The sequence below is a fragment of the Pagrus major genome, chromosome 23, assembly GCF_040436345.1.
Source record: "Pagrus major chromosome 23, Pma_NU_1.0".
Taxonomy (NCBI): Eukaryota; Metazoa; Chordata; class Actinopteri; order Spariformes; family Sparidae; genus Pagrus; species Pagrus major.
The window spans coordinates 22740099-22755286 of record NC_133237.1 but is presented as its reverse complement, the minus strand read 5'-3'; the positions used below and the strand labels follow the sequence as shown (position 1 = coordinate 22755286).

The 15188-nt window shown below is 42.0% G+C and overlaps 1 protein-coding gene across 2 annotated transcripts; it reads right to left on the bottom strand.

The window, feature by feature from the left end:
- Nucleotides 1–12142, bottom strand: mrtfbb (myocardin related transcription factor Bb). Of its 2 annotated transcripts, none has more exons than XM_073493992.1 (14): nucleotides 11934–12142; nucleotides 8549–8614; nucleotides 7236–7291; nucleotides 7051–7126; nucleotides 6624–6785; nucleotides 5935–6116; nucleotides 5521–5667; nucleotides 4380–4621; nucleotides 3925–4060; nucleotides 2941–3837; nucleotides 1982–2092; nucleotides 1720–1848; nucleotides 1577–1637; nucleotides 1–1478 (listed from the first exon to the last, which is right to left on the bottom strand). In XM_073493992.1, exons 1-14 carry the CDS (start codon nucleotides 12031–12033, stop codon nucleotides 1012–1014), a joined length of 2832 nt encoding a protein of 943 aa, XP_073350093.1. In that variant the 5' UTR covers nucleotides 12034–12142; the 3' UTR covers nucleotides 1–1011. The 2 variants fall into 2 exon arrangements, with proteins under 2 accessions (XP_073350093.1, XP_073350094.1); XM_073493993.1 differs by having other exon boundaries at nucleotides 11949–12142.
- Nucleotides 12143–15188: the final 3046 nt, after the last annotated feature.

Here is a 15188-nt window from a genome sequence, read left to right as displayed (position 1 = left end):
TCACAAACTGACCTTAATTTAATAGTTTTTAACCCTTGAAGAGTCAATCGATCAGTCTTTAAAGCAGTTAATGATGTTACAAGAACGATTTATCATTATTCATTTGGATAAAGTCTTGACAGAGCAAAGCAGATGACTCTTGTGATTGATTACCCATAACTGTAAGTGAAGATTCTCCACTTTAACCCCACAAAAACATGTGCAGTATGTTTTACACAATTTCACACAGTGAACAGATGCACACCAGAGATGCAGGAGGGAAGTTTCGGCTCATCTACACACATACACAGTAATTTTTAGTAAAAAACTGTTTGGTCAGGCTGGTTTGGTCAGTGCTGCTGGGCCACTTGTTGTAGACACTATGGTAACAAAATAGTCTCATATCACTCACACTCCCCCATTAGTTAAACATCTGATTTATGCGTCACAATTTACACAAAAACATTAAGCAGTTGTGTGTTTACAATCTGTTTTGGTAGTGATAATCTTTTGAAGACAGGATGAACAACATATAGTAACAGTCCCCAGCTACATGTAGTGTTTGTACATTATTTTCTTAAACCAGGAGTCGAGACCAGAACATTTTCCTGCTCTTTCAGGCATTACCACCATCAATACAACACTGTGAAATTATTAAGTTCAGAGGACAAAAACAATCCATAACATGAGAACAGTTTGATGACAATAAGTGGTGTAACAAAAGATTGAAATTTAAAAAACTGCTTCCACTGTCGGCTCAATATGCCAGTACCAGTCCAACTTTATATCAGTCTTCCCATAACAATTAAAGACCTCAAAGGAAGTAATGCAGCGATTTCTAAACTGATTTCTAAGCTGATTTCTAAGCTGCACAATTAGATTATTACTGGGCTGATTCATAACTTCAGAAAGCTGCTCTAACGCTCAAAAGCTCAATTTTTTTCCACAAAAGGAGGAAATCCATCGTCCCTTGCATAAAAAAAGTACGTTTATCCGAAAAAGTCTGGTAGGCGCATCACATCTTGACAGCGCTCAGTCCCAGTTCAAGTGCAGTTCATGGGAGTCCAGGAAGTCAGAAGAGAAGACACCCATAGGCGTTGACATGTCCAAAGAGTTAACTCCGTCTGCTGGCACAGACAGAGTAAGGTCCAGCCAATCCATATTGTCCATGTTGGTGCTGTGCAAGTTCAAGGCAGAGGGCGGTGTGTTTTCATTAAAGTCTACCTCCATAGGTGATTGTAGCTCATCCATCAGCTTAAGTGTGTGTGGGTCAGTGTGAGAGCCCAGCGCGCCATCCAGAAGGGTCTTCAGTTCAGTGTTAGAGGTCAGGCCTGCCAAGCTGGTCGAAGGGTTGAGCGGTGCTGGAGGCAATTGGGCCACTTGGACCACAGGTGGAGGGCGGGATAAAACCGTGTTGATGGGAAGGGTGGTTACACTGGCTGTCACAGGGAGATGCTTGTCCTGGCTGAGAGGATCCTGTCTGATGAAGGGGGAAATCTCTGGAAAAACAAGTACAGAACGTTAAGTATCCTATAATCATTAGTACTTTATGTCTTATTTTACCAGTTCCCCCCTGAAAAGTGGCGGTATTTCTTACCACCACTCTCGATTAACACATCAAACAGGTCATCCATCTGTTGGCTAGCTGCAGTGGGACCCTGCAGAGTAATAAAAGGATCAGTAAAAGTTTGGTAACACTTTAAAGGATATACTGTACTAAACAGTGTATTTATTTCCCACCTGAACTGCTGTTAGCATGCTGCGTGTCTGTTTAACTGCATCCTCGTAGCGGGGTGGGTCTTTACACTTTGACACATGGTTTGAGAATTTTGGCTGTTGCAAGAAAGTTGGCTGGCTGGTACGGGAAGACTGTTTAACAGGAAAAGACAACAGTCACTTACCAAAAATGAAAAACAGGATACAACTGATACACACTTTCATTAGACTGCAGTTGACACTTTACAAATGAGTCAGTTGAGGAGATGAAAGGATCATCCTTTACCTTATTTCTACGTGCTTCAGGACCAGCTTGGCAAGTGGAGGCTCCCACAGGACATCCACTTGCTGGGAATGTGTTGAGTAAGCTTTGTGCTGTACTATCCATCCTCCAAGTCTGCAGAGAAATATAGATAGGTCAGCATGGAGGGATACATTAATGAATGCATTAATGCCGTCAAAATTCTAAAATGCTCTCTTCTTCATGCACGGAAAAGTAGTGCATCACAACATCTATCACCACTCCCACAGCTATCTTTGTGGGAGCAATAAACACTTCTGTTGGAGTAATTAAGTTCTTCTGAGGGATTAAGGCTGGGAATTGTGGGCAACCTAAATGAAGATTGCTCTACATTCCTTGCTTTTTACCAACGTTACTTTAGTTGAGTTTCATTGAGCCCTCTTGAGTTTAAGCTTAACCACGTGTCTCCTCACTAGCGACAGCAGTGCTATGCAGCGTAGCTCATGAGTGTTCCCCTCAGTTAGCATTGAGTTGTGGTTTCTGTTGCTATTCTGGCTGGTTGTCTGGCTCAGAGCAGAGGGACGACAGAGGGCAGTCAGGGCACCCCTGTCAGCCTTCAATCAGCACCTGCTCCAGTGACCCAAGTTTCCACAAGCCTTCTTTTGATGTGAATAGGGAAGGATTTCACCACCCAGCTGAGGCCTGTTATTACTATGGCAACAAGAGAGACGTATTACCCATGATAGAGCGCCATTTCTGTAAAAAACACGTCCAGTGTGTGATTAGACAGTGCCATCGAAAACACTGCACTAGATGTATGATGTGCAAGTGATTCTGAATTTACTGCATAGAAAACAGAATTTATGTTTTCAGGTGCACGCACATTACAAACACAACTCATGTTTGCACGTTTTAAAGAAATCCAAAACCAAATCACAGCTGATACTGATGACTAATAGAGATGGACCGAGGAAGTCTGTGCAAGCATTAGTGTGTGTTCCTACCTTTGTCAGGGGCTGAGTGCTGCATTGCTGTTGTAATGCTGCTGAGGCCTCTATTTTCTGTGGCACCTGTCCAGAGGTCTGGATGAGGCCTGGGCCTGCGCTGCTAACAGTAGTGTGTAATTTGATGCTGTTGGCAGGGAGCTGGATAGTGACTGCTGAGGCAGGAAGGGATGCAGGCAGGAGAATCTGAGCTCCAGTCTGGACAGGCTGCAGGTTTTCAGGCTTGATAGTCTGGTGGCTGATGATGAACTGATTTTGAGGAGCTAAGTGGCACTGATCTGCCACCTCCTCTTGTTTGACTAACACCGGCAGACCAGGAGAACTGCAGGACGCTGAGCAGTTTGATGGAGTCCTATTTTCCTCTTTGATGTGAATGGGAGCAAGAGGGCTGAGCTGAGGTGGAGAATCACCTTGCTGACACCTCTTCTCCGACTCCAGCTGCATCTTCAGCTCCTCCACCAGCCTCTGCTCCTGCTCCAACTTCCTCATCAGCTCCTCAATCTGACGTTCCTTCTCATGCAGTCGTTTGTCCTTGTCAGAGTCCCTCTCATGAGGCCTTGTCTCTATGAGACACTCTTCCTGTGGAGCTCGCCGTGGGGAGTTCATACAGGGAGCAGTGTGAGTTGGAGACACAGCATTTGAAAGCTTGGTGGGGCTGTCTGCTATACTATTGTCATCGATGCCCAGACTGGACACCTTGGAGGCTATAGGCGACACAGGCGGGGTTAACTTCATGTTTTCAGACTGTGAGGCTGCTGTGACGGTGGTTGTCTCAATGGAAGCAGTAGTGTGGATGTTAGAGTTCCCCTGATACTGCTTTAGCCTCTCTATCAGATCTGTCTTAGTGCCAGAAACAGGCAAAGATCTGAGTTTTAGTTCCGTTTTCAGCTCTGCAACCTGTAAAGATAACAGATTATTATGTTCTCCTCTGCATTATGCCTGAGGTGCATATAGTCAGACTGTGTGCAGGCAGCAACGTGTCACCTTCATCTCGTCCAGATTAGCTGGTAAATGATCCGGCTTGTGGTTTGTCTGAATGTGCCGGGGCTGCACAGGGGTAGACGCAGTGTTTCCACTCAGAACAACACTGGGACAGCTGGTATGTACCTCAGTTGTTGGTCTGTTGTAATAAGCCGGGAAGAAAAAGGGAGTACACGTTAGAGAGGGAATCTGAACTATTATCCATTTTTCACAATCAACAGCTTCTGTGTAAGAAGCCGTGGACAGGAAATTTAAAATATTTCAGAGAAACAGCAGCTGTGGTTAAACAGTTATAACTTTTTTGATGGATTCGATTGAGTTTGTTGAAAATCCATATTCAAATAATTTAACTTTGACACTAAAGGTCCCGTATTATGCAAATTTTCAGGTTCATACTTTTATTTTGAGTGTCTTTTGCAGTGTAAAAGGAGTGCCTGTGTTGCTAAATGGAGCCATACTTCAGTGTGGCAGGTTGGACAGCCTGGTAGTTGTACTGCTGCTGGCTTAAGATCTGTAGCTGAAGGAACTGCTGCTGCTGTTGCAGGAGGCGGGCATAAGTTGAGTCCATCGGCACTTCATTGAGCTCCTGCTTCTGGTCTGGGGGGATGTACTGATGGTACTTTAACTTTTTCACCCGTGGTTTGGGCTCTTTGCTCCTTTTGCTGCGGCTTTTATCGCTGTGTAGCTTGGGCAGGCTTTGCTGCAAAAGACAGGACAGAAAAGGGGCATGTAAAACCAGAGAGGACCATCTGGAGGATATTTGATCCTTGTGACTGATCTCAGTCCAGTTTATCAAGGAATACAGTTAGCATTGCCAGTACCAACACAGCAAAACTTGGAACTGATACCGGAGTTTTATAGCCTGAAGTGTTAAGGTGGAACATTGTTCTGTCACTCGATGAGAACTGCAGGATGAGGAAACGTGTAGTGGAAATGTGACTCTCATTGTTTTACCACCTGCAGTTACAGGATGCACATGAAAACCGCCTGGCATAAGAGCAGCGGGTTCTAGCTATGAAACCAAAAACTCAAGCTGAGTTAAGCAAGCACACACCCTTCAATTTGTCAAACTCAATCCCTCATTGCATTACCATGGGAGGACGAGTTTATCTTTATGCTCAGAGGATAAATGGATTGTGATAAATGCACAAGTTATTGCTTCACTCCCATCCTTTGATTTTTGGCTTACATTTTACAAAGCTTGAATGAGGAAGGCCAGCCTGTCAGTTGACCCTAATTGATGACAAACTGTGGCTGGCACAGATTTAAGACCAAGGATTTGTGAAATGACTTTAAACCCTGTTACTCTTTGAACTGTGTTTTACTTGGCATGCTGACATTCAGTTCCCCCCAAAAGTGATGTGACTTTTAATATGACAAAGTACAGACTCTGTGTTTTCTGAAACTGCATCTCTCTTCACATTTCCAAAGGAAACAACAACAAAAAAATCCCTACAGTCGATCTGAGAGATAGAGAGCTCTGTTACAAAGGTCAATTTCATGTCAAGACTATGAACAAATAAACGACTTAAATTAACTCATCACTTTAAAAGAATTTTGGTGAAACCTGAAGCCATTAAAAACACATCTGAAGCTCACCTTCACAAGAACTGGCCCTGGCGTGATACTGGGGATAACAGTGGTGACTGTCTGAGGTGTAGATGCTTGTTTGTTGCTTTGTTGCTCATTGATGGAGATGAGGTTGATGGAATCTGGTGTGGGCTGTGAGTTAGATGGTGGGGAGTGCTAAGAAAAGCAGAGACAGAGAGAAACCACATGATCCATTCAGTAAGAACAGTGAAGCCGCAACGCCTGTTAATCATCATTCCATGCAAGGAAAGAAAAGCTCCTCAACTGGGATATTTAACCAGAACCAGGTTGATAAAACTAAAACAAAATATTTCTACCAATGACAAATATATTACTTTACATAGACACAGGATGCACTAGTTTGTCTGCTGACATGGACAGCTCATGTTTTATAAATTGTCATAGTTTAAGATATTGGTGTACCTGCATGGGAGAGTTTAAGTTAGAAGAAGAAGTTGTTGTCTCAGTCTCTGCCAACTCCCTTGGAGAGGCGGAGGTGGAGCTAGGAGATTGTTGGCTGGCAGGCTGTTGTGGTGAAAAGGCATCACTGCTGTCCTCATCAAAGTTGTAAATATCTGGTGACTTTGAGAAGTTTGCCTTATCGCCTGTGGGGCCAACAACAAACATAAGCAAGTACAGCTTATTATTTACGATGCAGGGTTTGTTGGTTGCTGTTTGTAAACACAACCTTCAAAGTTGATTGTTGAGCCTCATTCCCAGATCATCAAATACTGACGCTTTGGGTTGGCGAGACACCAACCAAAATAGTTGGTATTTGATGAGCTGGGAACATGACTCAACAATCAACTATTTTTCTCCAGAATCCCAGACACCTAGACACGCACCTAACACAGAAAGACAGTGAGAAAAAAAGAAAAAAAGTTTCACAGATTACCTTGCCTAGGTTTGACCTAACCAAGAAGGTGGACCGGCAATGATACAGGGTAGCAGTGTTATTTTTTTTCTTTCTTGCATATCATACCATTTACCTTCTGGCTGTGACTGTAACTGATGAACTGTGGGTGGGGAATGCTACACAAAGTGGGCCAAAACAAAAATATTTTAACGGTTCTTCTGTCAGTTAGGATGTCATAGTGTTGACGAGTATCTACCTTGGGCGACCTCTTCGACAGCAGAGTCAACAGGCAGGATGTTTTTCTCCACCAGCTCCATGGGTCCAGGCCGCTGTGAAATCTTCTCATTGAGATCATCAGCCAGTCTGGCCCTCTTTAGCATCATCTGTGTGGCCTGCAGGGAGGGTTCGGCCTGCGTCTCTGATAAACACACAGAGGATCATTATTAGATGTGAATCCGGCCAGCATCAGTCAGCCTCTGAACTGCTTTGTCAGGGTGAGTCACAGCAGGCTCAGCCAGACCTCACAAACTTCTATCAACCTCAAAAGACAGACTGTATATCTGGTTCTAACTTTGTAAAACAAATTCAAACAGGCAATAAGTGCAATTCAATGACTAAGCAGCTTATTCATCTCTGTTATCTAGAGGCCATTACCCAGTGAAAACACACAGGAGGATAATTACCTTGTAGTATGTGCATACGGACCAGCTCAGAGCGCTCAGGCCTGCTGCAGAGTTTGTGCTTTAAGAAGTTGCCTGTCTGTTAAATTAAAAGTTAAAAGTTAGTGTACATTTTTCTACATATCTTTGGAGCATAATATAAATGTAGAAAGCATGCTGCAGTGTAATGACATTAGCTGATGTCCTACCCTGGCTCTCTCCAGGCTGCGAATCTGCTCATGAAAGGCAGCAGGTGTTTTCAGAGCTGTGAAAAGGTGAATCAACAAAATCACTTAAAATCATGAACATACAATTATACAACAAAAAAGTTTGACTGAACACACTTCATGAACTGAGGAACAGAATAAATTGGCCTGAAGGACAAATCCATTTTTCATATCATAATTTTCATGTACTTTGTTCTTCTGCAAGAGCGTGACATTATTAAGCAGCAGCTCATGGGAGTCAAACAGGAAGTGCCGGCTTTACTGGTCTGGTGAGGGCTGGCTCACTTACTAGTCACCTCTGCTATGACAAGCATTGTTTAGATTAAACGAACCAGCCGCTGAGGGGGGCCCTCTGAGGAGTGTGTCAGAGGAGCAAAGCAAAACATTCCTGCTCGTCACCTAAACCTCAGTGCATACCTACCATAAGCCTATAAGTGTGGGAGCAGCAGAGCGCTTTTGTGGAGAGGTTTGTGTGCAGGCCACGCTTGGCCAGGGGACCGACTGACCTCCACTGAAGGCTCAGTCGCTGACTCATGTGCCTGTGTGGAGCCAGAGAGGAGCTGAAGAAAGCCACAACTGCAGGAGGCTTCTCAGGAGAGAACAGGACAAAGAGGAAGAGCTCTGTCTTTTTTCTCTGTCTTTCTTTCCAGCTGTCAGCGTGATTCTGTCACAGATTCAGCTCATCTTTTATTAGGTGTAGCACAGGGACTGAATCTGCTCCACTTTTGTCACATCAAAGGATGGATGGTATAAAGATGGTATAAAGTAGGAGCTTGTTTTGGCATACTGCTTGATTGCTGATGTATTAAATCTTTGAGTCATTTTTATCACCGGATGTGTCTTCATAAATGCAATTCTACAACTATTGAGCTGGACCAGTAGCTAGCTTAGTTGACTTAGTTAGCTGGCCTCTTGTCCATTAGTAGATGCACACTTCCCACTGTGGTATGGTTGATACGGTCTGCTACACAGAAAATAGTTCCTACATGAAATGCTCAGAACAACGTCTGTGGGTTATCTTGAGCATTGGGTCATGATTTCTGGAAAAATACAATGTTGTTGAGTTTTTCAAATGTATTTTTGGCCCTTTTTAATGCTCTCCAAAAGCCATGCAGAATTTGGTTATATAATAGGCTGTTGTTGAGTTACATGTTGGCAAAAGTTTAATTTTATCTCTAATATTATTCTTGTGAGAGCAACAAATAATGTAAGCAATAAAGAGTGATAAGAACTCTGGATTCAGGATTTAGTTACACAAACTGTTGCTTTCGTTAGCGTGTGATGTGAATACTCACGGGGCATGATGCCTTGCTCCACAAGCTGCTCCCGAGTTCTCCTCTGCTGCAGACAGAGTTGGAGGACTGTGAGAGTGCAGAGATACAGAGGTAAGAGTTGAACTTTTGACATTCAGAGCTAAGTCCACTGAGTCAACTAACAACCATCTCTGGCTTTAACTGTGAAACCTGCCAGACTTCAAACAAAACAAAGTACTTATTATTTCTCGATCAATACACGACCCAAAAGGCCTGACAGTCAACCCTGTTCGTCGCCACAGACATCCTATTCACTTCCTGTATGGTTTTAACTACGTTTATTCAGAGTACCACAACTTTTACAACGGTTATACTTAACAACAGTGAAATGTTATTGGCTTAGATCCCTCCCAATGAGAGTCGATATCTGTGTGGGATGCAAATACACAGAGGAGTCAAACAGAGCAACTACAGTCCAGAATACAAACAGATAAAAGAGGGATTAATGTTCGGGCTGCGGTCACGATAATGAGCAAAACTGGACATAGTTATGACACCAGCAAAAGCAAAGAGAGCCGTGTCGTTATAATAAACTGCTTTGGGTCGATAAGCAGCAATCAGTTATGTTACTGTGGCACTTCAAAGACCAGACTATCTTCCAGCAGAATTTGTTGAGTCTCGAGTGCGGGCCCCACATACAGTACTTGGATAGCCCTCAGTGTTATTTTCCCATCAATGTAAACTAGTAAGATCTGTGTTTAAGCATTTATAAACAAATGAGCGTGGACATGTTATTTCAGCAGAATAACTCCACTCCATGCATAAAAGAACAGTTGGAAGAAGAGGGTTATAGGTGACGGTGACGAAAAAGACACCGGCGTGAGGAACATGAGGCCCTTATCGTCACCACTGTAGCGGAGTGAAGCCGGCTTCGCTGGAGCTACTCAGTGGCTCAGGGGAAACAGCTACTCCCACTCACGCACAAACACACACACACAAGAAACACAGACCTGATCAACTCTCCTGGGAAAGGCGCTGCGTCTGAACAGGCCTCTGTGACTCACTCTAGCAAAAATAAACTGGGCAGCTGTGAGAACAAGGCCTGGGAACCATGAAATTTGGGGGTAGTTGAGGGGTGGGATCTCCAGTTGTATGCAGAGCAGAGGGGACGTTCATGGGCTTCCACTGGTGGGCAAGGGAACAGAGAGTGACAAGTGCTGAGGCAAAGGGTGGGAGGCCGAGTCTACTCTCAGAGCAGCCCATCAACTTTTCGAGCAGAGAACACAGTGTGCCTGCCCCGCCTGCTGTGTTTCCTATTACAAACCCAGGCCAGGGGGGTTATAGCCAGCCTGAGACAGATCATACCAGGAGATTGTAAAAACTTGCCATTGCTTTGTCTCAATATTCATATCCACTGTGACTTGGATGCCACAGGCAAGAAAATTTATGAGTGCATACAACTGCATATCAATAACACCAAAGGCTGCCTCCCAGCTCCACAAGAGAATGCAGAGTTTAATTTGAGAATCAATATGGGGGTACACCTCATGCCTGGGGTCCTTCTCACTTTGTGTCATCTTGTGTTCAACTTGAACCCTGGCTAACCTCTCCGTGATGCAAACTGGCTCCGCTCTCCAGCTCACCAGCAGAGCGTAAACAGAGGTTGTTGGAGAAACACAGAGAGAAGGCTCTGCTGAAATCCCTGCCTACTGATGTAATCTCTGATCTCAGACCCATGTTGTTCTCAGCAAATCATCCCTGGAGGTCTCTCCCATCAGACCTTTTATTTTATTTGACTTTTTTTTATCAACAGTATAAATAAAAAAAATGTGACGGGGCTACTTCTTGTACAGACAAAGTTGAATTTAGTTTAGAAACAGACTGACACTGGGTTATATTGACTTTACTGTTATAAATACCACAGACTCTAAACAGAATCCCATTTTAGCGAGAGAGAGATAGACTAAACCATGGCTATTCAGATTATATTGGTTTATCAAAAAAAGTCATTTGTGGGAGCAGCTACTTATTCAAATGCATTTTCCTATAACTCACTCATCTGGGGCAAAAAGTCTACCTGAATTCAAAGTAATTGATACTTTGACTTCTAAGAAATTTGGAAAAAGGAACCAATCAGCTTGTAGTTATTCGAAAGGTCTATAAACATATCAGTTGACTAGAAATGCAGGCAGGCAAGTATCAGTTTATCACATTCTCAAATTTAACCACTGCTCTTTTTATCCTAAATCAACAAAGCAGAAATTCATCAGCACTGACTAAAATGTATAGAAGATAAAATTGAGCCAAAATGCTGATATGTGAAATCAATAACTCTCTGAATTTAAGCTAATTTGTAATAACATCACAGTGGTGTCTAATCTTTTTCCCAGAGCAAGAGAATCTAAGAGTTTAAGTTCTGAAAACACATGTTAGTTTCCTTCCCCATGAGTGGGCGTGTCATTAAACTCTGTGTTGACAAACTGGTCTGAGTTGGTTACAAAGTTATATTTAGTCAGGTCATGACGAATAATGTATTGACAAACAGTTTAAATATGCAAATATTACATAACGTGCCTGACAGATAGGGAATTACGTTTTGCTTTGCTCTCTTGCACATTATACATATCAAGTATTTTAAACTTTTGCCATTTAACTGTTGTTATGCATCCTCTTATAAAGCAATGTTTGCATTATCATTTTTGTAGGATGCAAAAATTCTATATCTCAACATGTACCGTCGCTCAGATACCTCATGAACTTTGGTCGTAGGCAAATCATTTCTTTATATGTGACCTCACAGATGTTACAATACCTTACTCAAGTGCAGAACATGAACACCAGTCACACTGTTTTTTACAACTGAAAGACAGCTTTGTGTGTAAGTAAAAAGAGTCCACATTACTCCTCAAAGAAACAAAGAATTTGCTGCTGATGACTGCAAACAACAAAGATTGAAAGTATAGAAATAATGATCAGAATCTTGATCAGCAGCATATCTGTTTATCAAGCTACCTTTGAATGAAGCTCATTGTGTGTGCTTACATTACAAGTGTGAATTCATGCTTAAATCATGTGAAAGAAAACCAATGCCAATACAAACAAAGGCAGTATAACTGATGAGTATTTACTCGTAAATCTCTCCCATGCAGACTCTGACAGCTTTTCTACAGCAAGTTTGATTTATTATCCATTAGAAGACAAAAGTCTCTCCTGTAGGAATGATGTTTGGCATGAATCACTCTGATGAGCTTTACTGTTGCCCTGTCATTTCCTGTTAGTACTGCGTCTACGTCACTACAACCCCCCTCCACTGCAGCCAGAATCAGCAAAGCTTGAAACAGTAAAGAACTTGAATTTACTTTACGCAGAAACCGAAATAAAACAATGAAATGCATGTCTGTTAGACAGGAAAGCGTAAAAAAAGCACCTGATTTGAATTTACCCCTGCAGATGGAAGGGGTCTCCACATCAAGGCAGGCCATAGTGGATAGTAGTGGTGTGCTTGGCGGCCAGGTCTGGAGTCCCATGGAGTGATGAGGCCAGTGGAGAACGGGGTAGTCAGGGAGAGAAGAGACCCAGCTCTAAGCGAACGACAGCTGGCTCTCAGAGCTGCAAACAGTCCCTCCTCTCTGGCTGCGTGCTGGCCTCAGCGGAGAAAGTGTGTGTGTGCGCTCAGTCAATGTCAGGAGGAGGGAACACAGAGCTGCTCATATTAACCCTCGCTAGGTCATTTTGCTGTACTCACAGAGGACTCATCATATTACACCACAAAAACACTGTGTAACTTTTTGATACGATTTTGTGAATAATCAGGACGGAAACAAATGTTTTACTGGTAACGTTGATCAAAACAATCTGTTGGGAATTTTTCAAAGGATACATCTTCATGAACAACATGACTGTTTTTTTCTCCAGAAATATTTGTCGCGCTAAGTAACTGAGACAAAGATAAACACACTCAGTCCTCAGGGACATGGAAGCTTATCTTTAAACATTTTTTAATGATTAGTTATAGTAATTGATTTATAGCAGCCAGGGTCCAGCAACTCCAACTTGTATGTTACTGCTTATTCAAAAACTGTGATAAGAAAAGATGAAGTTAACGTAGGAACTAAAATTAAAGAAAGGAGCAGTGGCTCATACAAAAACATGCTTAGCCGTGGCTTACTATGGCGGTTAGATGCTGTCCATTACAGCAGGCGTACTAACAGGAAGTGAGATAAAAAGGAATTGCACTAATTGCGGTGTGTTCCATGTGTCTCAGTTGATCCAGGAAGGCTGCTTAGAAAATAAGTCAAAGCTAAATAGCAGGCATCTGATCCCGCAGAGGATGTAAAGGTGAAGCTGCAGAGACACAGGAAGCTCTAAGTCCTCCAGTTGTTCTTGAGATGTGACTGAGCAGGACGGTACACGCTGGGGAGGACTGGACCTCTGTGTTCTGGCTTAATAAAGTTCACTTGCGGGATCAAGAAATATGCATGTCAAACAGCATGGGACAAGGGAAACATGGAGTTGATAAAGTAAAAGGGACAGTCAGGCACAATATGTTATGACAGCTTACTGCTGGGATTGAATTATTGTGAGCGTGGCCATAAAAATATGGGAGAGCAGCAGAAGTATTTGGAATGTGTACACAGAATTCTTTTCACATTTGTGTTGGCCACAGAAACAAAAAAAGAGATTTTATGAATACCTTATATACACCTGTTTTGTCACACAAAACCTCTCTCCTGCAAAAAAGAACTGCCGTGGGCTCTCAAATCCCCATCTCACTCCAGAACAACGCTGTTTCTCATCCTCAGTAACAATTTAAAAGTCTAATTTCTTGTTTTTAAACCACAAGGTAGCTTATATTAATTCAAGATGTTTTCCATTTGCACAAAAACATATCTGAAAAGAAATAGACTGTATCAGATCATAACTTTAATTGACGATCTACAGTTTGGAAATTAATATCTTTTTAGCACGACAACACCACTGCATTGACTGTTATTAATAGACAATTTGGCTCGCTGATTACTGCAGTATTAAATCCATTTGCTTCCTACTGGCCAGCTGTTTTTAATTCACTGACGACTTTATAATTACTCATTTTGAGTAGAGTTACAACTTACAAGTTTACAGTTGTGGGTACGGTGTTTCATTAATGATGCAGGTTTTTGTTGAGGAAAGATACAGTTCTATAACTTCACAGCAAATCACATTTCTGACTGAAATGCCCCAACAAGTATGAGAACAAACACATTTTATAAATAAGGATGAAGGGATCGAAACAGAAAGCAAAAGATGATGATGGATGAGATGGATTAAATATTTAATTAAACCCTTTTTCTTCCAGCATTTGTTTGGGTGCATTGCAAGATCTTTTTGGACAGCATTAAATAGTAGTTTAGCATTTGAAATCACACTAAAATCATTATCTGCTATCATAAAATTCCTTGGTTGGTCCATTTTGCTTTCACACCCCAAATGAACCAAACAACTGAGCCCCCCTTTTCCGGCGGTCTTGGTTGTTTACTCCTCACCAGAGTTTGATTGCAGGACTTGTTTGGTTTTAGTCTGCAATAAAACAAGATGCACATGACACACAACATTTTAACACCAGCCTAAACAAACCAAATGAAACTGACAAACACACCAGAGATCCTTTAAACCAAAACAAAGTGGGCCAAGTAACAATAATATATATTAATATAGCCACTTACTAATACTGATGGTGTACAATAATCTATTACTGAGGTAAGGAGACAAGTTAGGCAGTAAGATCTAACTGAAGGACAGAGGCGTTTCACAAACACTGCGCCATAGATTCCCCACACTTTCTGTCTCACTTTCAGTCAGATTTATTTATTCTCTTAACATAAAATAAAATGATGCCCTCTCATTCCATTACTCTTGTCTTCCTGTGAACCTTCATACATGTACCAGCAGACACCTGGAAGTATTTTATTTGGTACACATTGTGTACAAAACAACGCTGTATTTTTCAGGCTGTAATATAAAGACCAAAAAGCGAACTGTGAAGTTACAGTATGCAGACAACTATAACAGCTTCACTTCATTATGCCTAATTTTTAAGAGCGATGGGTTCTGTCTAGATGGACACAACATAGTGTTTTTGCATATGGAGGTACCAAGTCAAAAACATTTACTTATAAAAATCTGCAGTACTGATTCAAAGGTCAAATATTTCAATGATGCAATAACACAAGATATCTTTCCTCTTAATACTACCCCAATCAATGTTCCCAAGGAAAAACTGTAACTACTTAATCTGTGATTATATGTTGGCTTCCAAAGGCAATTCTGATCTAATTCCGAACTTCATTCCACAAACAAATCACAGAAAATAGTTTATTTTCTCAGAGTGGCCTTGCTCTTAGATGGTCAACATACAGCGTGTATTACCAAAAACTGCTGTTTTGGTCACTCTTTTGGCACCAGTTGAGGTCTGTTATTTCTTCACTCATTGAGGCAGCACGGGCAGTCGAGACAGTTCTTCTCGTTATGCATGAGGAGCAAGATCCCACAGAACATTCTGCAGAAATCTAAATTATTTATTTAACATCTGTAAAATATATTGTTTGTCTATTTATATGTGTAAGATGGGGAAGGTTATCACGTTTTCAAGACACTATAAATTATAAAAGGGTGGAGTGGAGATTTTTTTTGGCAATGTCTT